General features: G+C 39.2%; 1 protein-coding gene across 1 annotated transcript in view; it reads right to left on the bottom strand.

Annotated features, from left to right (window-relative positions):
* Positions 1 to 24145, bottom strand: part of spon1a (spondin 1a) — a 69217-nt gene that overhangs the window by 13239 nt on the left and 31833 nt on the right. Inside the window, exon 7 of the mRNA XM_035999417.1 lies at positions 3282 to 3346. Within this exon, the coding sequence (XP_035855310.1) occupies positions 3282 to 3346 (65 nt within the window). The remainder of the gene's footprint in view (positions 1 to 3281; positions 3347 to 24145) is intronic.

The raw sequence follows: 24145 nt of genomic DNA, 5'->3' as shown, positions 1-24145 counted from the left end.
AAATGTGAGGTTTCATACTAGACAATGTTGAAAACAGTATTTTGGTAAACTCAAATTTGTGGCTTAGATAAGCGTTGCTTTAAAAAGATCTCAGTGCCTGTCTACAGATATATTCTAAGTCTTTGTCTGTGTAGGTATTCAGTGACATAACTAACATTTAAATGTCAAGTTCTGAAAATTTCCATCCCTACTATCAGCATAATGCAACTCCATACTATAACTTAAACATATAATTGAGTCAAATTCAGCCTCTGCCTCATCTCATGCTTAGAATCTCACTTTTTCCATTCTATTTTATTGTTTTATCTTCTTTAGTTTAATTACTGACATATAGTAAACTTCCATTGATGTGCTTTTCTTTTTGATTGGGCTTTTTTTAGTTTCGAAATACAGGTGACCCTGAAACATAAGGTTATCTCTTTTTTCCAACAAGGATTTGTCAAGTATACCTTAATTTCTGGAAAAGAAATGACCATACTCAAGTTTATTTATTTTTCCCTATTATGTATTGAGCCTCAGGAGAGCCACTGCTGTAGACATACTGCTCTAATATGTGTGATGATGGCTATCACTTCTTCAGCCTCATTCCATTCTCATCTCCCACATCTACTCTCCTTCAACATCTGTGCTGCTTTGCCCTTTGTTCCAGCAACCATTTGGCACTACTCTACTACTGTAGAGTAATTAAACCCTATTCTTCACCAAAGCTTTATATAATCAATTCCTTATTCTGTATGGTTGCTGTTTTCCTTGCTCTCTGTTTATTTCTCTTCCTGTCTCTCATCCTCACTTTTGTCAAAGACAGGAACGTTGAAAGCTTTAATTGACAACCACCGTTAAAAAAAACCCTGAATGGGATGAGGAGATAATTATCTCTAATTGAGAGAAACACTTTGTTTTAGATTACAGCATATTTCATCTTTATACAGACATACAGTACTTTATACATACACACAAAAAGCACAAACATGCATATTCACACGTATTACTGTAGCACACAAACACACATCCAGCTATGAAACATGCTGACATATATCTATTTATGTATTTTTAATGCAGCTCATATGTAAAGCTAATGAACTCTCCAAAGACTCTTTTAAGACTTAACAAGGTATGTCTCCCAGTTGGTTGAGTAAAACATAGACTTTCTTTGGCCTACTTCTATGGTGAGCACACTTCCACATAGTTATCAATACAAAACGTCCTTCCTTTTTTTGCTCCAAACCAACGTAATTGATCTGATGCACTGTACAACAATTAATTGGTTGCCTGTGCAGCACAGAGTAAGCTAATAAGTGCATATCATTGCTTCTATTCCTGTATTCTTCCCTTTTGAGACTAAAGTCATGGCCCTTGCTGAGGCCCCCTGGTTGAGGAAACAACGCTGCACAGGCCTTTACCACTGAAGTTTTTCTGAGCCAGCCGAGCCAACAAGCTTCTTGTTTTTCTCATGAATAAGATATTAAATGGCTCTTGTGAATTTAGGAGTAAATGAGCATGCACACTGTAAGCATGGTATGGCTGGCAGTTTCAGGGCACCTTTGAGCTGGGTTTTCACTGATCTGCAGGCTCTGGGTCCAACTTTGGACTGACTTCTTACTGTATATTCTGATACCTTAAGCCTTAAAACCTTAGGACCTATGGTATCGTACATGTGAATTCATTAATTAATTTCTGTTATGATTTACCAGTGACTGAGACTGTTGTGGCCCATTAATTACAAAGTCACTTTGTAGCTAACGGGACAACATTGTGTCCACAAGTGTGGATGAGTTATATAAATGTTGATTATTTTCGAAAGAATTCCATTAAGTTTTTAGATTGATTTCTTACCTTGCAGTCATTTTAATGTGGTATGACTTAAAAATTGCTTAAGATAATCCATCACAGCGGACATATCTACTGAAGAGCATGCTGATGTTATGTCCCCCACATTTTAATGAGTGCATCTGGCTCCAGATAAGTAACTGATTTAACTACGACTGAAATTCAAAACACGTCAAACACTATTTTCAAACGAAAGTAGCAGAGCCACTTATATACCATGGACCCGTTACAGACGCTATGGAGCATATTACAAATTCACAGCAGGGGTAAGACAAGTAGAGGAACTTCAAAATTTGTAGTAAAGCTGGCTGTTAAAGGTCTGCTGGTAATCAACAATTCCTTTTACTACAACCTACTTAAAGGTAATCCTGTTTCTACATATGCATTATGTCAGAAATGTATGCATTGTAAGAGTTACATAACACTTGACTTAAAAGACAGAACTACAAAAACAGGGCATGACTTTTTACTTGACTTTTAAGTTCCATACCCCTTTAGTCCTGATGTATATGTCCTCCTGTCCAATGCAATTTTTTTTCCATTTAGCCCTCTTATCTCCAAGGTACTAAAGACTAGAGGTAGGAGTTAGGAATCCCATTTTCTTTTGTACTGTCTAATCTATGATGATCTAAGATAGTGTGTTTAAGTTTCTAGTTTTGTCTCACAAGCCTGAAAGAGGAGGCAAGATGGATTATTTAATTTGTATTTATTCAGATTTTTAAAGTATAGTGAATGTTCTTGCCAGTGATGTATGAATTTTGTTGTAGATGATGAAGGTCTGAAGATTTGATCGTGAAAGATGTCTGAGAAAGATGTTTGAGTTGGTTTTCTGTACATTTACTTGTTTGTAAAATGTATATGGAGCACTCTGATCTGGCTCATATGCATTCATGGTGTCTTCAAAAAAAGACGATGTTGTGCATGTATCCATGTAGTTGCTGGTGCAGAACAAAAGAGTAAATGTCTTGTACTGCAAGCCCATGTAGGTTGGGAATAGTTGTATGCATGACACAATAATAAAAACGGAATTCATGCATTAATTCATGATACAATATACTATTCATCAGCAGTGGGAACTCACTGTCTGTGAAGGCAACACCAGGGTGATTAGGTCTCTGGTTTTTATGGTCTTCAACATTATGGACAGCATATTGATAGACAGAAGACCCAGATGATAGCTTTAATAAGATCAACAAGAACAGAGGAAGACCTTGGAATCTGTGATGGATGCCTGTGACGGATCACTAGCCAGTTGTAAGTCTCTACAGGTCGACTTTATACTGTAATTTAAATTCAAATGATTGAAAACCACTGGGTGCGTGGAAACATATGATAGTGAAAAGTAATGTAGATGATTTGCAATTTGTATTCAATTTTTTGATTAAACTTGCAATCCAGCAGCACAGTCAGGAGATGTGTGGTGAGCATTATGATAGTCAGGATTGATTACTTACACATTAAGTGGTTGCCAGGCTGGCCACTGTGCTTTCATTTTGATGACTGTCAGGACGTCATCACCCTACAGAAGAGAGACAGACAAAAAGACACAAAAACTGAATCTCAGTCCCCTAAAATAATCCACGCTCTCTTGAACCATCACGCTTCACATGTGAATGACTAAAACCAATCAATGAAAGACTTCTTCCATTTCTATACTTTAATCTATAAAGTCATTATGTCAGTGAATAAAGTTGGTCTGTGTGGTCAGAATGGGCTGGAATAGGCTCTGCTTATAGTAAGTTTATCAGCCTCAACATGCATTTTCACAGTGAGAGGCAACAGGTGGTTTTAACATTTTTAATACAAAAGATACACATACAAGGATCACCCCTTGTCATTAAATGATTTGATGGATTGAACTTTACTGATAGATGCATTTTGGTTTTGTGTCATTCAGCTGGTTTAATAGAACATGTAAGCAAGGATTTCAAACATGTTACATTTGTGATTGATGTTCTGTTTCATCTTGTGCTTCTTTAAACACCACAACACAAACTGAACATGAACATTATAAGCTTCACAAATACAGCATATATTGCAGAGCTACTGTGTAGGATAATAGTGTATTGTATATGTGTTATTGTGTCCAAACCCTGTTGGATGCATTTTATGTTTTGTCATTGTGGAAAACATAAAAATTCTCTTTTTTTGAGCAAGGTTTGTGTTAACAGTGGAACATTAGACTGTAGTTATACTCAGGAACAGATATAGTATGCATATGACATACATGAGAGGATGAGAATCTATCATGGTGAAAATAAATCCTGCCAGTGTGAGGATCGATCAAACTTGCAACCTTCCAGTCAAAAGCCCACGGAGGGGCAGAAGACACTGTCACAAATGTTTTCTTCAGACAATGCCAAACAGAGGAAAAGTGTTTACTTTTCATGCAAATGACTCTTTCTCATTAAAAACAAGCTGTGTAAGTATATTCACAATGTGCTAAGTTATGATGATGTCAGTAACCCTACTTCCTGTGGTCAGAAAATAATGTTTCTTCCAGTAACCCAAATGACAGCACCCCCATCACTTGCTCTGTTATTGAATTTTATTGCAGCAAATCTGACAGGCTGATAATAAGCCCGCAGCAGACTAATCCTATTTTAGATTCAAGGATGGTACTGATGGGCTGTGCCTGTGCTAAGAATTCAAATATTATATACTTGTGCTTTTTGCATGTTTCCACAACAAGACACAGTATTGCATTCTGAATGAAGCTTTACACTTTCAGGTAAACATTTCTGTCACTATTACATTATATTCAGCGAGGCACTTGCAAACTTAAAATGAATAGCAGTTGACAAGTGTGAAAATAAAATTCAAGGTGCTACTTTTGGTTCAGGTTCTCAGTGAAAAATGTTTTACTTTGTTCTACACAAGAACATTTTTTTGGAAAATACTCTAGAGCTTCTTTGTGAACTTGTTTTTATTACACCATCTCTCTCCTAAATGTGATAGAGGTTCTCACCATGCAATTTCTCTGCATGAAGGTGAAAAGAAAGGAGCTTGGAAATACAGGTATGATGAGGAATAGAGTTAGCAAATATTGCTGCGAGACCTTTAAAGAACAGATACGTCACAAACAGCAGCGTCCAAGCCGGTGACAAAGATCATTATAGTGAGCGAGCCAAAAAAAGACCTTCTCCCACAATTTAGTCTCTTGGCAGCCATTTGCAGAACAAATCGAACTGTCAAGATGAGACTCATAACTGCTGAAAAGGACACATTTCATGTTCTGCACCTACAAATCCAGAAAGGTGTGTGGATTTTAGTGTGGTGCAACTCTGCTCCACACTGATAAGAATATTTGTTTCATCTTAGGAAGGACAGTCTGGACTCTGCTCCTTCCCCAAGTGTCAGTAAGTCATGCTGGTGAGGGCGCCGCTTTTAACGGGATCACAGGAGCTGATATGATTGGATGTAATTGGATGCTTTTAACCATTCCCAAGTTATCAGTGGGCACACTGTGTGCCTCTGGTTATGAAAATACCACAAGAACACTGCAAAATATAGCAGAAAAACACACAAAACACACACAAAATGTTGTAAAATCACTTGGAAATGTTGATGCAGGTTCTATCTACACTGAATATGTGTTTTTGTCAAATAACACCAACTTTTCTATATACTGTAGTAGAGTGTCATGTTTCAGGCTATCATGCTCTTTGGCTACATCATTCAGCCTCAAATCAGTTGTCAAACATATTAGCCCTAAGAATACTATATTTGCATTTTATTATTTATTGTACATGTAATATATATATATATATAAATAAATGTAATAACAGGGTATGTAGAAGGAAACTTTAGAATAAAGAGGAACAGCATTATTACAAATTAAACCAGCACCATCTTTTTAACTCCAGCATCAACCAAAATCCAAACAAAAAAAACCCGCACATTTTCCCTCGACCTCTGACGCCAGGCAGCAGATAAAAAAATCTCCCCTCTCCCTTACAAGAAAGCTACCATCCTGGATTCCCAATCACCTTTTTCCAGCATCAGGGCTCTGTTTACCAGGACTGGAGGTTCAGTTCAGACTTTTAGCCCAAGAGTCTCCACTGGGGACACAGTAACAAAGTTCATGGTTAAAGACGCTTACAATGGACAGGGAAACCAGCTAATTACACCAAGAAAATGCAAGCAAGCAAACTGATCAGCTTGTGACCCCAGATCATTGGACACTCAAATTAGGCTGAACCTTTTCATTGATTTTAGAAAAAAAAACGTACTAAGTTACCAGTTTCTTAAGTGTGTATTCACATACATACAGACCACTGCCAGGACCTACCGACATGTCCACCAGACACACAGTAATCCCTGTCAAAGAAACAGATCCCTAAATTTCAAAGACTTAAATACATTCTTTTATAGTTTTCCATTTAAAGTAATTGTTGTATGTGTTTAGTTACATGAATGTGACCTTTGTTACTTCATAGACTTTCATTAGAACAATTATATCAACAGATTCATAATCTTATGGAAATTGTCTCATAATATTCATATTCCCCAACGCATCATACCATTGAGCTAAACTTTCTCCTGCATATGCATAAAACAGGGAACAGAGTCTCACCATTGGCTCTCATTCCCTTCAGCCATAATTGAGTCTTCAGTCAAATGTAGAAAGTCTCTGTAGGATCACTAAGGAGGATGTGATCTAATATTTCCAATCAACACTTAATAATTGCAGAAACCCATCACTTGGTAACTCCCTAGACATGTTGATGGAATGGATATGTTTTATAAATAATTGCAGACTTGTCAGTACAGTGTCTGCAAGCTATGCTGTAGCCAGAGGCTCATCTGCCTCTTGGGACAGAACTATTCATTTTTTATTTCCTTATATTGACGTCATCAGTGACAATTTATTTAGGTAAATATGTATTTGCATACATATACATATATATAAAAATATGCAAATATATGTATTATTATTTAACGCTAAAATGTACTAGCTTGCTTACTTAACTTACATTACATGTTACAGTTGCACAGTTATAAACACACAAACGGAAGATAACTTCTGATGCATTGGGTTCAGATTCACTGAATTAGTGTGGCAAGGGCAATCTGCATTTGGAATTTAATTCGATTTTTTTTGGACTTATGTTGCTAGAGCTGAGTGCTCTGATTTTTCATCTTAGTCACTAAAAGATTCATGCAAATCAAGAGCATTACACAAGCAAGGAGCCTGCTTCATCACAAAAAGAAAAACTTCAGCTAGAATATTAATCTACCAAGTCATAGACACCCTAATGGACCGATTTTGACATTGATATGAATTGCTCTCTATGTAATAGAAATACTCCTTTATCTTTCTTGGCATTGTTCTAGTAGAAAACATCTATAATGTTATGCTATTTCCTTCATTTGAAAATAGTTACACTTTGCACATTGACATAAGAGAATACAATGGGGACAATTAATGCAGATGAGTTTTGCTCTGTTTTACATATATAATTTACATTTATCCCCAAATTTTATTTCTTGTGTTTACATAATTCAAGCAGTGCCAATCCTGCAGCCCTCCTTGAAAGCTGCAGGCACGTTGCATCTTTCGAAAGATACAGTATGTTGACAACTCACCAGATTGCCATGAAATTGGTAAGGAAACTTGTGGTCCCCAGTCGATGATTCCTAATGGCTCCGGTGACCTCTGATCTTTTTTTCTAACAAAATCTTCGCTCCCCCAGAGCTCCCCCTTGATCATTGATATGGTGACAGGGGTTCTATGAGTAGTTCTAGATTTAAATAGCTTTTCGAAAATGTCAGAAAATGTCATGTTTTCAGAAAAAAATAACTTGTTTTTGGCTTGCCAACCATGCGTTTACATTGTACTGACTTCATTCACTATTACAGGAACTGTTCAACTCAACTGTTCTAGTCTTTAAAGGGCCATATAATTCTTCAAATGAATTTAAAAACATTAAAAATCATATGGACAAAAGTAATAATAATTTAATCATATTAGTAAATATATGCATGGTCAAAACAGGTACAAAACGACTTTGATTGCTTTCCATTACTTGCCTATGTTGCAGTTTGAGCAACATAGGCATACAGGTTTAGATTTTACAAGTACACTAATATTTAGCTGTGTTGTTTATCTCTCATGTATGCAATTGTAACCCTTCCTTCTTTTTGATTCAAGAGAGAAAGCAGCAATATTTGGATGTGTCCTTCCATTACAGATAAATATCAAAGTATGCTGCCATAAATAACATCACTTTTACTGCTTCGCACCACTTTGTTGTTGGGTTTAATGACTGGTAGCACAGAGATTTATTGGCTTGATGACAAAATTTGCAACAGATCATTACCTCAGCACAGAATCCTAAGACTGGATGCATTTCTCAATTAACAAGTATGACTGTGCGTGCATCCGTTAAACCATTAGTATGCCAGAAATAAAGATAGAAGAAACTCACTTTAAAGTACAGAACTTTCTGGCTGCAAAAGTTACATTTTTGTTCTCTTATAGTAAAAGAAACCTTGTTTTCGTGTCCAGTGCAGCTGTTTGTTTCTCATGCTGCTACAAGATCAGCACTGCAAGAGGTGCAGTTGCAAACAACTACATGTCTCATTGTTTTAATCATTTCAAAACCACAAACGAAGGTGAGGTACATTACCTTCCGTTGTGGTTTTGAAATAAAACATTATAATAAATTTCTTGAACCATGCTACTGCCCTCAAATGCAACATGACTCCCTAAACAATGGAATTTGGGAAATGTGAAAGTTGTTTTTGAAGTGTTTTCCTTAAGCTGTTTTCCAAAATATTGTATTTTTGCTTCATTACTTTGTTTTCTTAAATGTTTTTTTGCACAATAGGGCCACCACACTTTGATGTTTTCAGAGCAGTAACTGAAGGATATTTTGATTAGCTGTTCATTGGACATCTTACACCACTAATTAAAGTCTTCCCACTGGCAGAATTTTTAATCCACTCCCTGCTTTATGTCAAAGGCAGGGAGAGAAGGATAGAATTTCAAAGATTATGTTTAAGTAGACCTTCTGCTGCTGAAATGCAGTGTATTTCCACTAATGACAGGGTGTCTAAAACTAAACCCTATTAGCAATGTAACTTGTCCCTTGCTTCTCCTGCTCAACACACACAGTAATTAGCTTTTCAGAGAGCCTGTCATTTCCTTCTACTAATTTAATATTGAGCCAAAGCAAATCTATAATTCTGTTGCTTCCTGCAGGGTGGCAGCTAAGGGACAACCTTTCAGGAACTCATTAGAATGGGCTCAAGAAGTGTATTTTTAATGCATATGCTTTAGTACAGCGAGGAATTTGTTACTAATAAACTCACATACTCATACCTGCAAACTCAGAAGGGCTGAAAAAGGTGACACATCTCTTTACCTACACCCACCCATTCATCACTCATTACTTGTGCAGCACCAAAAAGTTCACAAAATAAATTAATATGTATGCATTGGAGTTGATCTTTCTCTCTTCTGGTGTTTTGTTTAGTTTACTTCTGAGCAGTCCTGATGTAACCTTTGACATTCTTTTTTGCCATTCCAGTGAGAATCAGCATCACACTGACAATTTTCAATTCATTCCCAAAATGAATGCAAATCTGTTTTTGCAATCAATCATTTTGTATTGATGCATCATGTTGTGCATCACAATCCCTGTGTCATTAATCGCTGTCAGACCCCAGCAGAGGGGCACATCTGCCCAACTGGACAAACACACTGGCTCGAATCGCAGGGTACAAAGTGTGACTTATTAAAATATTCTATACAATAACAATCTGCTGCTCCAAGTCAATTATCTTACTATAGTCCAGCAAAGCTAGGGCACATTTTTCAACAGAGTAATTCACTCCTTAAACTTTTTTTTATCCAAAGTAAGCACTCTCATTAAGTAGGTGTTGTATGGCAGCAACACATCATGTGGCATAGAACTATACCACTATGAATTATTACAAGTTGTTATAAAAATCTGAAAACTCTAAAAAGATCAGCAACATCAAAGGTATTCCGTTCTTGTTTTCTTTAAGCACATTTTCTAAATGTATGACTCAGCAGTGTTTTATAAGACTGGTTAATGTTTGTGCCGTTTTTGATTGAGACACTTAATGATACTGAAAATATCTGTAAAAACTGTACTGTTTCATAATATTCTACCGCAATTGGTTTGATTTCAAATATTAGCAAAGATCCATAGCATCATAACTTACACACTGTCTATTGGTGCATCTTAGTTCCCTTATTTGATCATTCCTTGCTTCTCGTTTGCTTGACTCAGAAACCATTCCAGTCCACCATCATGAAGGCCGTTCCAATGCTCTTATTTCTGCTCTGTGGAGTGAGGAGCGGAGTCAAAGAGGTATCTCTTAGGAAACATGAGCGAGGATACAAGAGACCTACGCGGAAGTCTCTTGTATGTTTTACCAGGCCGACACACCCCTTTATTGGGAAACTGTTTGTAATTGGACGTTGCAGCTTATCGGACCGATCTGAAAACACATGACTTTTGTGACCTCTATAGTGCTATAGTGTTTACATCAGTGTTACCAGTGCATTAATGCAAATTTAGGCTTCTTGTATTGGATTGTTGCGCTTGACCTGTTAAATAGAGACCCTCTGATGCTGGAAGTGAGCCCATTGTCAGAGGCCTCTGAACCCCCAAAGCTAAGTCTGCTAGGGTGGAATTGCCCTGTCGTAGTCCCTCACACTGAGATGATCAGCCATGAAATTGGCTCAAGGCTGGCTGAGGATGTAGTCTTTAAATACTGCCTCAGGTAGATAATACCCACGTAGTGCATCTCATTGGCACAGAAAACCTTAGTGACCCTCACATCTTTTACTTTTCTTCCATTACCCGGACAACTGCGGGTGCAGGGTGGTTGTTCTTTATGCCCACAGGAACTCTAAGCTTCTCAGGCAATAACAGTGATGAGTTGTAGGATTTATTACAGGACACATGTTTGCAATGCTTTTTTACTTTTACTATTTCCACACGTTTCATCTATGACCCTATGGGTAGTATTTTCTCCTGCTTGATTTACTTAGGAGTATCTGGTCTTGTTCAGATATTAATGATGAAATGCAATGGAAGTTCTCTGTGACAGTCTGCGTGAAAGTAAAGTGTGGATTACTTGAAATACCTTCCCAACTGGTAAAATAATATAGGACAATTTACTGTGATTGCTTGTGAATGCAATGTTGTGTGGCAGTCACCCCTCAGGTGCCAGATTTCAGAGCCTAGACCACCAAAAATAAACTCAACCTGTGAAGAAACACTGACACGCGTGTTGTGTTGTCTCTGGCGCAGGTGCTGTGCTGGGAAAAAAAGGCTGTGCATCTGGGGAATATATTCTTGTCTGTTTGCATGTTAAGCAATGTGTGTGTATTCATTTCCATAAGTGGGATTCTTGTCTGTGTCCATGTTGATCTGTGCTGCACCTGAGCCTGTTATAACGTTACATCATGACCAGTACTGACAATAAAGCCGCCTACACATAGGTGGCAAAACCGCTTTGCTCTGGCCGTTCCATTGATTTCCTATGAGTAGAGCGGTGTCGCCCAACTATACACTACGCTACCCCTGGGCTGAATCTCATCCCCCTTATTTGACAGCTCCTCGACTCCTCGGTCCTCAGCTGAACTGGATATTGTTCTGTCCCTCCACGGTGAAGGCCATCTCAAAGCTCTTATTTTGTCCCTGAGGACAGAGGACCGAGGAGGGATCATCGAGGGGCTATAGCCGTGGATACACGAGAGCAGCCTTCCCAGAAGCCGTGCAGCTGAAGGAGTTGCTAACTCCGCCCACACAGCTGACGTATTCATGTGACACTTCAGAGGAAAGGACGTCTCATCCCTTTAAAAACACATTTGCTCATTGCCTCTCTCCTCCGATGGCAAGGAAGGGAGGGAAGTCGCGCACCGCTCGGATTTGCCGATTTGCGCTGCACTCAAAGTTCAAATTATTTCAACTTTGACCTTGTCAAACAGCATGTTGTTACCTAGCAACGGGAAATAGCTTCCTTGCCACCCTTGATGACGTTTACCTGCGCTGCGCTTTGCTCTCAGCACTTCGCTCTCTGCACTTTGCTCTGCGCCCTACCTAGCGGTGCGCAGAGAGCAAGTCGTGTATCATGTGTAGGCGGCTTAACGCAAAGCACTCGCTGCGCTGTCCATTATTGCAGTGGATCACAGAAGGTTGATGGCTGGTGTCAGGCAAATAGGCTCATCTCAAACATATTTTCAAGGTGAGGCAATGAGCAGAATTTGCATTATCCTCTACAATCTTGATCTAACACTTTGGCACTGTGTTACTATACGATTATTTATTACTATACTATACTAAAGATTGTGTTACTAAATCAACAAGAAATCAGTTTAGACTCTACCAGAAAGTGTGAATACTGTACACTACAGTATGTGTAAATGAACAGGGACTACTGATTGAAGGAGGAAATATGACGCTTAAAAAAAGTGAACTCTTGCAAATTGTTAAAGGAAGCATAATTATCTCATTGTGCAGATGCCTCTCTATGGGGTGAAGGGTGTCAAAGTGTTGTGTTTCTTTATATTTTGGCTTGCTTGTTATGAATTTGTTCTTGGTCCAAGGATGAATAAAGAGGCCATTAAAAGAAATATAATTGTTAATGCGTATTCCCTTCCACTATACTAGTACTGTATATTTTAATCTGCCTCTGGTTTGATAAACAGGCAGGGTGGCTATGTCCCCAAACAATTATCATTTCATACATTTACAAAATGACTAATATAGTGTAGTATAAATGCACATTTTTGTGATTTCTCACTTCTTGATGGGTGTGTAAATGTGTTTTGCCTTTATTCACTGCATCAGCTGTAGTGAAAACATAAGTGTGGGAAATTAAGAAATTGTGATGTTTTTAGTAACCATTTTCATTTTCAAAAAAGACATAATTTTACTTGTCCAGAGGCTGTGAATGTGATAGTAACTCTGATGCTCCACTGGGCGCGTCTGTGCTGTGTTCCTGCTGCGTTCTGGTTTTGTTCCGTCCTCCGCTACGCACCATACCACACCAGGAGCGTCTCAGAAGCGCAGCGTCTTGCTGCCAGACTCGCAGACTTTATTGTCTCTACTAGTACTTTACAGAGAAATTGTGTGTTTATTAAACTAGTATCTATTTGTCCACCTCCAAGATGAATCTCTCGTCGTCCATGGTGTTGTAAAGAAGACATAAACAATATTGGGGGGTGTGTTTAGGTACATTGGATGGATTTCGCTGTTTCACTGCCTGCCCGGCTGTCCGAACGGCCCGCGGCTCGCGTGAAAATAGATCTGGCGCATATCTTTAGCGGAGCAGAGAGCCGCTTCACGTCTGCTTCCGGGTTCGCGCCGTGGTGTGGCTGGTGGAATATCAAGCATTGACTTGAATGGCCGTGATTGCTTGCGGGGCTCATGGCGCATCCGGAACGCAGCACAGACACACCTGGTGGAAAATAGGGGTAAGGGACACTGGGAGTTTAGATACGACAGCATACAGACAGAGACAGGAAAAGAATGGACTGTTAAAGAAATGAGTGCCTTAGGCAGCAAAAGATGACAGTTTTCTTTCATGCTTTTGTCTTCTTGGAGAGTCATTAGTATCACAAGTCTAGTATGATCATTGTAATTACTGAAAGCAGTTTTCCCCCTCTGGAAAAAATGGCAGGGGTGTCATTCTGAATTACATCATCAAGCCCCATTTTTCTATTCCTATATAAATGCCTGAGATGATGATGATAGAGCCAACCTCCCTGAAGAGGACTATGTACCTGACAGAGCAGAAAATAATTACGGTAAAGAGCATAGTAAGTTTTATTTACCACTTGTAGTAACTGATGAGAGAAAACACAGCCGGCAGAGAAACTGATCCGTCTTAAAGCTTGCAGGTGGAAATGAATTGGACATGAAAAGAGGAAGGCTGCCATATAGATCATAAGTATTGAGTAAGTACTCAGTTACTGTATAAAGTCACTTACATTTAAGATGTTCTTGTTGAGCGTTTTGAAGATGGCAGGCCTCAGATTAAATGAAACCCCCATTTATATGCACTGCAGTCATTAAGATGAACATAACATTCATCCAAATCCATGTTGTACTTGCACCACAAAATTATTCAACTGGTGACACCATCTTTTTAAGCTCATTGGAAAGACTCCACTCTAAAGGCCGCTCTACTTCCTCTCCAACAGTCATACCAGATACAGGTCCCGAAGCAGCTCTTAACACGGTTTTATATGGCTAATAAGACTTTACAAATTGGCAGACAGTAGAAAAGAGACGAGGCATGAACGTTGGTGCAATGTCAAATAAGAGCAATAAAAGTTCAAGATAAGACCAAGAGCTCATAAACGATAGCCCAACCCAATAAGGCTTTGAGGCTGTTTAAAAAAAAAATGTTTTGCCACAGCAAATGTGGCAAAATAATAATAATAAGCAAATTCTATAAAAGAAGCATTGCTTACCCTCAAATAAATATATATTTTGTAAAAGCCACCAGGGAATAGTAAAGCTAGGACCGTTTCATATCGGTGAATCTTTACACCCTTAATAATTATATACGCTGGGCCTCAAGGCTTCCAGCATGAGAGTGTGAACCTGCTGTAATGCTGGACATTCAGAGTATGGACAGGTTTCTTTCCCACCTGCGAGTCCTGAAGTCAGAGATTTCAGGTAACTCTCGTTAGCTCTTGTGTAGTCTAGCTTGAACATGTCTCTGCTTTTTAATATGTTTGCTCACTCAAACCAGCTTACGTTGTGAAAAAAAAACGATTATTGTAAAAACCTCCGTGGAGTCATTTCAAGAACAGAGAACTGCTTGTTTCCATTAGAGAAGACACATCATGCAGTGCCGATGACATACTCTCTCATCTTGGAGGGAAAAGATTCATATTGCATGAATAATTCGCATCTAGTCCTGACAAGCGCAGTGAACCTTCATTTGCAATGCTTGATTTAGCATTTGTAATTCCCTGTTAGGCAAGAAACTGCATTTAAACGGGCATCGTCACAAATAAGTAATGGTTAGGAACAGAGTCACAGTGTTAATATGGTTTAATATTGCTTGCTTGCTCCACTGACATTTGTAATGGTTTAATATGAATAGGTGCGGAAAGGCAGCAATACAGTTATCTATGTGCCTTCACACTGCAGAGTGAACAATCAAAAACTCAATTTACTACCTTACATCTGCTAAGGGAAATCTGTTTTAAGCAATTAGGGACCGTTCAGTATTTATGGAATGGACCACCGGAAGAAAATAGGGGAGGGTCTTTTTATTCTTTGTTGAGGGGAGGGTCACCCAACGTTTTTTAGTCTAGGGGGAAGGGTCACCCAACTTTTGTATTCATGAAAACAGCAAAATTTCAAAGTGGCTTGTTTGGTGCATACTTGTCCATGTAGATCTCGGCCCACCATTGCTAGCAAATGGGTCTGACCCAACAAAAAACGCAACATGACAGCAACACGAGTTTGGAGTTGCTTTCTTTGAGAATGCAATCTATAGCTAACTGCGCCACCTGTTGCCAAAGTATCGTCACTGACATGAAGACGGAATATAATGAAGCTGACTAGCTGAAAGGTTTCACGTTGCCACGAGCTCGAGCACCCACGGAAAATACTGAGCATCCACGTGTGCCAGACTGCAAGTAGGCTACATTCATTTAAAATTAAACATTGCAGTTGTTGCTAAGTGGAGCGTGTGAGCGCTGATTGCGGTTACGTGTCATTTAAACTTCTCATCTCCAATCCTATCTGTATTTGTGAGAAGTGGCGCTGTCCTGAGTTGAAAGATAGCCTACTTCACGGCTTTATTATCGAGTTAATAGGCGTGTGTGTTCGTGTCGGCCGCTGTCCATTTCCTAAGGTTCTGAAATGCAAACATTTTTTGACTACTTTTTTATTAAAAGGCGTGCGCCCGTGAGCACCCACGGAGGAAAACATAAATCTCTTGTGGAGCATTATAACTTCGAAAAACCACAGGTTCCAGTTAATCTTATAATGGATATGTGTGTTCAGTTATTTAAACAAATGATTGGGGAAATAAACGCCTCTTGTCCGCAAGTCTCCTGAGAGGCCGGGTGGCAAGCCAGCGACCCCGGCAGGCACCAGCCGGCTGTCACGTCAGACTGTGGAGCTTCTGAACTCTGACAGTCAGACCAAATTTGCAATAGCCATCAATTTTCGTAATATTATATACGCTTGAGCTCTACATAGTTGATTTCTCGCATAAAAAAAGTCTCAGAAGGGATTTTAGTAATGAAATAGCAGACGAACAATGTATAAAGTTTCCAGTTGTAGTTCCAATGAGAGGTCCTGTACGGGTGTTAGTCTAGTGTTGTTGCTTTAACTTTGAATTTCTGATTGGGCAGGCCAGCTGTCAATATGGATTATTACCCAGTGTGCTTTGTTGAATGGTCTCAATGTTTTATTGTTTTATTTCATGTAAATACTAGTTTACTAGATGAGTAACTTAATATTTGAAGTAATTTTGAAGTAAAATGAAGGAAGTGTACATTTAGTTTCCATGCTTATTGTGTTTCCACAATAATGTTAGTGAGTAAATCTACTGAAATGGCCACCATAGAGTGTGGTGTATAAGATGAGAAAGCAGAGGTTAAGTTGTCTATGTCATGGTTGTAAAAAGAATAGTGGTTATCTGTACATCTATGCCAAGCGCAAACCAGTACAGAAGGCATCAATAAATTGTTAGGGATGCCTTTTTTCCCAATCATTTTGGAGGGTCATAGAAAAATGTATTGCTAGCGAAGGGAGGGTCAAGTCTATTTTGACTAAAGATCCCAAAACTCCTCCGGTAGCCCCTTTAATAAAAAACTAACAGTCCCTTAAATACAGCATTTTATTAAGATAGTGATTTAAATTTGTTTGCAAAAACACTACGGAGATAGTATCACAGAATACCTGAAGATTAAATACACAAACATTTCAATTAAGTCATGAGTACAGTTTTGGATGTAAGAGGGTAACATTGATCATACATTTAGGCTTAACAAATTAAGTTTGTTTACTAAGAACTTCCCAAGCTGATCAGCAAGAGTGAAGGCAGGGGAAATCAAGGCATTTTTAAATCATCTGATATCAATATCCCCATATATAAAACACAATAACACAACAGTAAGTGGACGGCCAGTTAAACAGAAATGTCTGCTTGATGTTGGATGGACTGAACAAAAATGAAAAGAGCAGTAATGGTATACATGCATTCAATTAGCAGATACAAAAAACAGTGGAAGTGGAGTGGAAAAATTGTGAGTGAAAAAAAGTTGGTGGTTTATCTTAATGCAACAATTCCTCGTATTTGCACAAAAGTAGTGGATGGAAACGCCTCAGCAAAGACTTATCAGAGGATTCTCAAGAAATGTTATGCAGATGCAACAACACAATAGCTAAAAAGACCTCTACAGATTCAACATACCATGCTGGGGAGGCACAAGAAAGAACAAACTTATCAGAACCCTTACTATTGCCAGCAAACGCGCAAACATTTGTTCCCAATATCACACAGCTCTCAGAACATCACACTGCATCTCTGGGGAAGGAAATCATTGCTAATCCATCTCAACCCTTCCACACTGATTACACCATCCTGCCCTCAGGCAGCCACTAGCATTCCTACAAGTATCCACCTGCTAAACAGTGAAAAATCAATGGACTGATAAACAAATCAGAGGGATTGTTCTGACTTCTGTGTTTTGAGTGATTATATGCTTATTATTTGACTGCTTTACACTGTATGTTTTTCAATTGCACTTAAATTACTTACTGTTTAATGCCAATGCTAATTTAAGAAAGCTGTTAAAGGTTTGTTTTTGTCCATGCATTGTTATCCCTATGGGATGTCCACTCAAGTAACTCCTAATATTATTTTACCTTTTGTATTTTTTTTGTTGATTTTAAATTGCATTTATTGCATAAGTTCTAGTTTTTGGACCACCTAGTTTTGCATTTATTTTCTTTTCGTTTAATTCTTTTAAGTATTTTAGTTTCTTATGTTAAATGGATTATGTATTAGAGAGTGCCCTGATTAAGCCCCTCTGAGGGTTTTTTTGCATCTCTCCATCACATCTTTTATTGATTATGTGTATATGCATCTGTAGTATTTGTATATGTGTAAATACTAAACTAAACTAATGTGTGTATGTGCAAGACCATTGCCCCAGGACCAAAGATATCATCAAGCTTTATACATCTGTAATACTGTCTGGGACTCTGTGGGCACATGTACAGTGTATGTGTGTTTGTGTGTTTGTGTGTTTGTGTGTGTGTGTGTGTGTGTGTGTGTGTGTGTGTGTGTGTGTGTGTGTGTGTGTGTGTGTGTGTGTGTGTGTGTGCGTGTGTGTGTGGAACTCGATTGAAATTGTGCATTCAGATTTTGAATTAATCAACATTAACAAGGTCCCTGGAATGCATCAGCTGTCCATAACATAAAAACAGACTCTTCAGGGTTAAGTTTACATTAAACAGTAATGATGATTTCTCAGAGTCTTTCTCTAGAAAACAAATGAGGTAGCGCAAATGACCATGTTTCCAATGCAAATAAAACCATATTAGCATCTTTCATGCCAACAAAGCCAGTAGGACACTGAAGCAAAAGCAGAGAAGAGACGCCATTGAAATCATTCTGGTTTTTTTTTTATACTAATGGTGTGGCTATGCTAACAACGTACGGGGATAAAATCCCTTCACTCGTTGCAATAGCAGGAATACATCCACATGAAGCATTAACAGCTGGAGCTTCTGCCTCAGATCCCTTTGGAATATCAGCTGCAGCACATAGTCATATAATCACCATGCTAAAAACATCATCAATGCTAATTACCATGCAAATACCTCTATCTCTATTTTTTCACCTCATTAATATTGTTGGCAACGCTTTCCTCTGAGTGCAGAACTATGTAGATCAAGATCAAGAACTCATTCATATGCTTTGTTACAACTATAATGTATCAAAGCAACCTGCCAAGGAACATTGTGGCATGGAAACATCCAAACTGTAGTAGGAGAATGGCCACTGCATGAATATCTACTTTATCCTTTGTGGAATGTGAGATGCTAAACAAAGTTAGCATTTTCTGAACACAAATAATAAGCAACTTAAATACTCCTTTGTTTATTATACTGTTGCTTAAAGTTGTTGTCCGTTTGATTTGAGTTAGGTTGTATCTAGCGGCAGCTTTGGTGGTATGATGTAATTGCAGGCGTGCCTCTGGGACCTCCAAGTGAAGTGTTGACTGAATGACATTGGCGCGATGCCTTCACATGCTCCAGTCCACACAGATAGCAGTTTAGTCTAAGATGAGCTAGGAGCTCATACATCCATGAAGATGCAAGCCCTGTGAGGACACATGCAGCGGTGGAGATGATAGAGGCAGCGGCTGGCTTACGTGCCTAACACGGTCAACAGTGCTAATGCAGCTATCAGAATTACTCACTGAGGCTATCGGGGAGGCGCGATGTTTCCAGCACTGTTTACTGTGTTAGCACATAGCTTTAGCAGTCAAACAAGTGGAGCCGTTAGCCAGTGCACGCCCAGCCCGGATAAAATTAGTGCACTTAGCCGCGCAGCACTGGGCATCTAGGTAACTAATGTGACACAAACACCCTACTAGCCACTGTGGCAGAATATGAAATAACTTTTCCCCTTATTCGCCGTGTATGGCGCTCACATTGCTAACAATTTTTAGCTGACACAACATGGCTAACAGTGCTAACATCTGAACCAACCTGAGCATCAGAAAGTGCACGGAAGAAAAACTCATGAGCCCATAAAAAATGTACACCCCTTATTGATAAAAGAAGGAGGCTGTTGTTGGTGGTGCTGCCTTCTCTCGAAGGTAACGTTACAACACAGGCTGGCCTGAAGCTGAAACCAGTGGTAGTGAGTGAGCAGTGAGCAACCAGGATGGCAAGTGACGGTGATCTCCAAAGCTCCGCGGGGTAATGTTAGCGGAGCTGCCGAACCCGCTGGCGGCACCTTGACTGCTGCTGCTATTTGCGGACATGAGAGCCTTTACAGCCTGGTTGTGATTTCCTGAAAGGTCGTCCCAAAAAGCGACTCCATGTAGAGAAGGTGATTCATTAAATGGAAGACTGGATATTCGTTTTTTGTTTATTTTTTCTTTGGCCTCAAAGTTGAATGGTCTTCTTTCTCTGTCTGTTGGTCCGCCATTGTGAGTCAGCCTTAATGAAATGTAGGCGCCCGGTCCGATTTACGTACCACTTCTTTGCATCTTTCCTTGTTGGAAGTTCCCATTTTCCGAGTACAATAAAACGCAGCAAAGCTGGCACTGTCAAGCTCCACCTGGGCAGACGGGGAGAGACCAACCCCTGCTGACTAATGTAAAAAGCGCCACTAACTGTGCACGCGCATTTGAATTTAGGGCGGTAAAGTCGCCACTGACACTCCCCCCCCCCCCCCCCCTATTACTTGACAATACAGCAAATACAAGCGCTTTCATCAATGGGTCATATGCTCGATCACCATTGTTGTAACTCACTCTTTGATATATAGGAACTTAACAGACAATTAACTAGATGAGAATCTTACGGACAATAACTTTACGGTGTTAGTATTTAGTGGTATGTCATAAAGATTCCGCTCAGCCTAAAGATGGCAGAATTCATAATTCTGTATTCAAACTGGCCAAACTATTCCCTAGGAGACAACAATTACGTGAAATTAAGAGCTGTGAGCCAAAGCCCCACTTGGTTTAAAGGAGCCTTTTCCCTGGGTGAGAGAGAACCTCCTCTGATGTTGTAATCAAAGTTCTGCCCAGGAATATCTGATCTGTCTGTCTCAGCATGTACTCCAAACTATTAATAGACATAAAAAATTGCTTCGAAATTCCAATGGGATGCAGGTTGGCTGTTATCAGCACACACGTAAAGGCTTACACAGCCTTCAGGTGTTAATTAAATCTCCACTGACATACTTACATCCTGCCCTGCAGAATAAATGGTAGTTCAGATACTGCATAGGTGAAGTCACTTCAGTCAGACCGATCTACCTCAAAACAGGACAGGATAACATCCCGCAGGCTCATGAGGAAACGTAGTGACAAGAGAATCGTCCGTGCTTAAAGCAGATGAGTTTGTAAGTGCTGACTACTTCTCTAGAGAGCTGTGAATTGATTTGCTGACCATGGTTGTCCTCAGTTGCAATCTCTAAGCCTCACAGCGCAGTCGGGAAGCCTATAGTGCTGCCTGGCACACTCATTCATCAAGCAGCCTGAGCCATTATACAGGCAACTCCAGCAGACCTGGGCCCAGGGCTAGGGGATATTATTAGAGATGAATTGAGGTAACTGCCTTTGATGACCCAGTTCAGGCTGTCTGTCGCTCTCTAAGCTTTTCTTCCGATTTGCTAACTTTCATTCTTACTCCCAGAATCATGCTCTGTAAGGAGGTCATTGGCCATTGAGGCTAGATGTACTGCACTGCAGAGTAAGTGATGATCCTGAAATTGCCCACCGCTGGTAAGAAAACAAATTTCTACCAACTTAGGCTGAGCCCTGAAGTTTCAAATTAAACCCATATATAATATGTCCATGTTTTTGTCATACAAACAACATCAGAGATGCCTTATGCATCCTTGTTAAAGCACTGTATCACACACGGCTATGCACCCGAATACATAATTCAGTCCAAAAGTCACAAGAGACATTAACTCAGCATTACCTTCAAGGGGAAAAACAAAACAAAAAACAAATGCTAAGGGCAAAACATTACTTTGCATAGATATACGGTATGTAAGACTACAGAAACTGTCAGAGCTATATGTCTTTGCAGAATATACTGTATAATGTGTGTGTCCATTTGCCCTAAAAGACAATATATACGTAATGTATACTGTAGTATATGGATGTTTGAAGCAGAATGACATCAAGAACACTATAATTTTCTATGGAAAAAATATCAGGGATTGAATAAATATAGGGGATTCTCATTTGTAACAATCTAAATTTTAATCAGCAATTAAAGATAGCTTAAAAGTTATCCAAGGTACACAAAACGGCCTGTAGAAAGGGTTATGTACAGTATGTGCCCACAACACTGCTCCCACTAACCTTTACGTACAGGTCAATTACTGCACAGACAGCCCTGATATATCAAACGGAAACTACAACGCGGTGTTTATAACTGACCAGTCAAGTTTTCAGCTTTACAGCTTGACTGCCCATATCATCCAATATGAAGCCAGCCTCAGTTGATAACATAAACGTCTTGTTTTTCTTAGTTTTCTCTACAAGCAGAGAATCATACCCACAGAGTTGTTTGGGTGTGCACACAGAGAGAGAGAGGGAGAGTAATGAGCTTTTTAATGTATTTGAGGCAAAATAATGCAACATTAGAAATGAAAGATGCTGCACTTAAAGTAATGAAATAACCAATAACCTGGAATTAGCAAAACTGTAGCGGTACAGAAGCAGTGTTTTGGATAATAAATCTGTGCCTTCTTCCCGACTTTTATGAAAAGATAGTATGGACTAATAACAGTTGACAATAGTGTTTACAATCAAAATGTTGGCTAGATAGCACTTAAACAAATATATAAAATTATAATATCGAGACAAATCTTATAAAAAACGTATTGCACTTATTTGATTTCAGAAATATTTGAGTGGTCGTGTCTGGATGCTCTACTATGTCCTTTACTGTCAATCACATTCTGTCTCTTTCATCTGTTTGACCCATGCATGGGAAGACAGACTCCATGTCCCCAAACTACCAAATGATATGGAGATTGCAGTGAATGGAGGGCCTCAGAGCCATGGTTTCATTTACATAGGGACAGCATAACAGGTAGAGCCATTACTGGAAGCAGATTTTTTGAGGCCACCTCATGAATAAAAGATCACAAAGATTTATAATGAGGGTTTATTGTATTTAGCCGGCCTTGATCTTATGAAGATCTTTAAAAAAAAGGGACGTCTCTATTCCATATCCCATGAGATGAGTAAGCACATGAGAGGCATCATACAGTAAATATATCTCTGTGTGTACCACTGTGTACCACCATGTGTGCCACTCAGGTATTTTCATATCTGCTCCACTAAAACACTTTCTCTGACACCATTTACCGACAACTGTTCACAACTTGTTCACTTACTTCTCTGTGTTTGCAAGATGTAGCAGTTTTGGCACCAACAGCACATACACACAAACAGCCAGTGACACATCAAGTATGACATTGCCGGTTATATTCACAAAAACTAAAAAAAAAAAGTCCTACATATAAAAAGATAAACACATGAAACACCACAAGAGATGTAAATAACTTAGATTAATAACTGATAAAAGGCGTAAAGATTTCCCTTGGAGACTACAGATACAAAGCTAACTCAAAACAACCCAAAGTTTAGCATAAATTAGAATTTTAATTTCCCTAAACTGTTTCATCTCACACTCACAGGAACTGACAAATATTCAGAGAAACGGTCTGGCATAGCTAAATATAAGACAAACAAGGCAAATGTCTAATCCTTAAATGCTATGACACACTAAAGGAGAGGGACTGGAGCAGTGTCGGTTCTTCTCTCCTTCGCCTGGTACTAGTCTTTTATTCCACTCAGTTCTCTGGACACTGGGATAGTTTTTCAAAGCTGCCTCCGGCCAAGATGTCTGAGATTCCAGAATAATCCAGCTTTTATCCCTGTGACTGTGTATGTAGCCCTGAGTCCTGAGCCAGCCAGCTGCACTAAGGACTGGTTAAATCAACATTAAGGGCCGCACACACACCACACACAAATGGAGGACACATGCAAATAGACCTACTAACCACAGACATAAACTATCTACCTTAAAAACCTACATAGGAAAGTATTATGACCTGTGTGACTCTTAATGATAAAGTAACATGTTTCTCAGACTTCTTCATTATGAGAAAAATAAAGAACTCACTCATATGCCCAAACAATGTGCACATGCACACTCAGACACACACATGCACATACACAAAGCCCATATGGGCTAACTCAACCCCACTGCATTTCAAAATGCGCTCGCCTCCAGCTGTACTGCTCGATTCCAGCAATCATAATAACAGTCCTGGGAACCAAGGCAGACATTAAGGCTTTTGAAGAATATTTCTGCTGGGCTCATAAAGCTGAATTGACGGGCCAAGGGAAAACTGCCAGCTAAAATTAAAGAATTACTCCCTCCTTAACTTGGGTATTTGCTTCTTCTTTTTTTCTTTAACCAGAGATCCAAGAAGATATCCAGAAAACAAAATGTTCAGCAAACAGAAGAGTGGTGTAGCAAAGGAGAAGCGGCCACGGGGGATGGTGGTGAAGAGCTAGGGG

Source organism: Sander lucioperca, chromosome 3 (assembly GCF_008315115.2).
Source record: "Sander lucioperca isolate FBNREF2018 chromosome 3, SLUC_FBN_1.2, whole genome shotgun sequence".
Lineage (NCBI taxonomy): Eukaryota > Metazoa > Chordata > Actinopteri > Perciformes > Percidae > Sander > Sander lucioperca.
The sequence above is the reverse complement of the archived record's forward strand: the minus strand, read 5'-3'. Positions and strand labels throughout refer to the sequence as shown.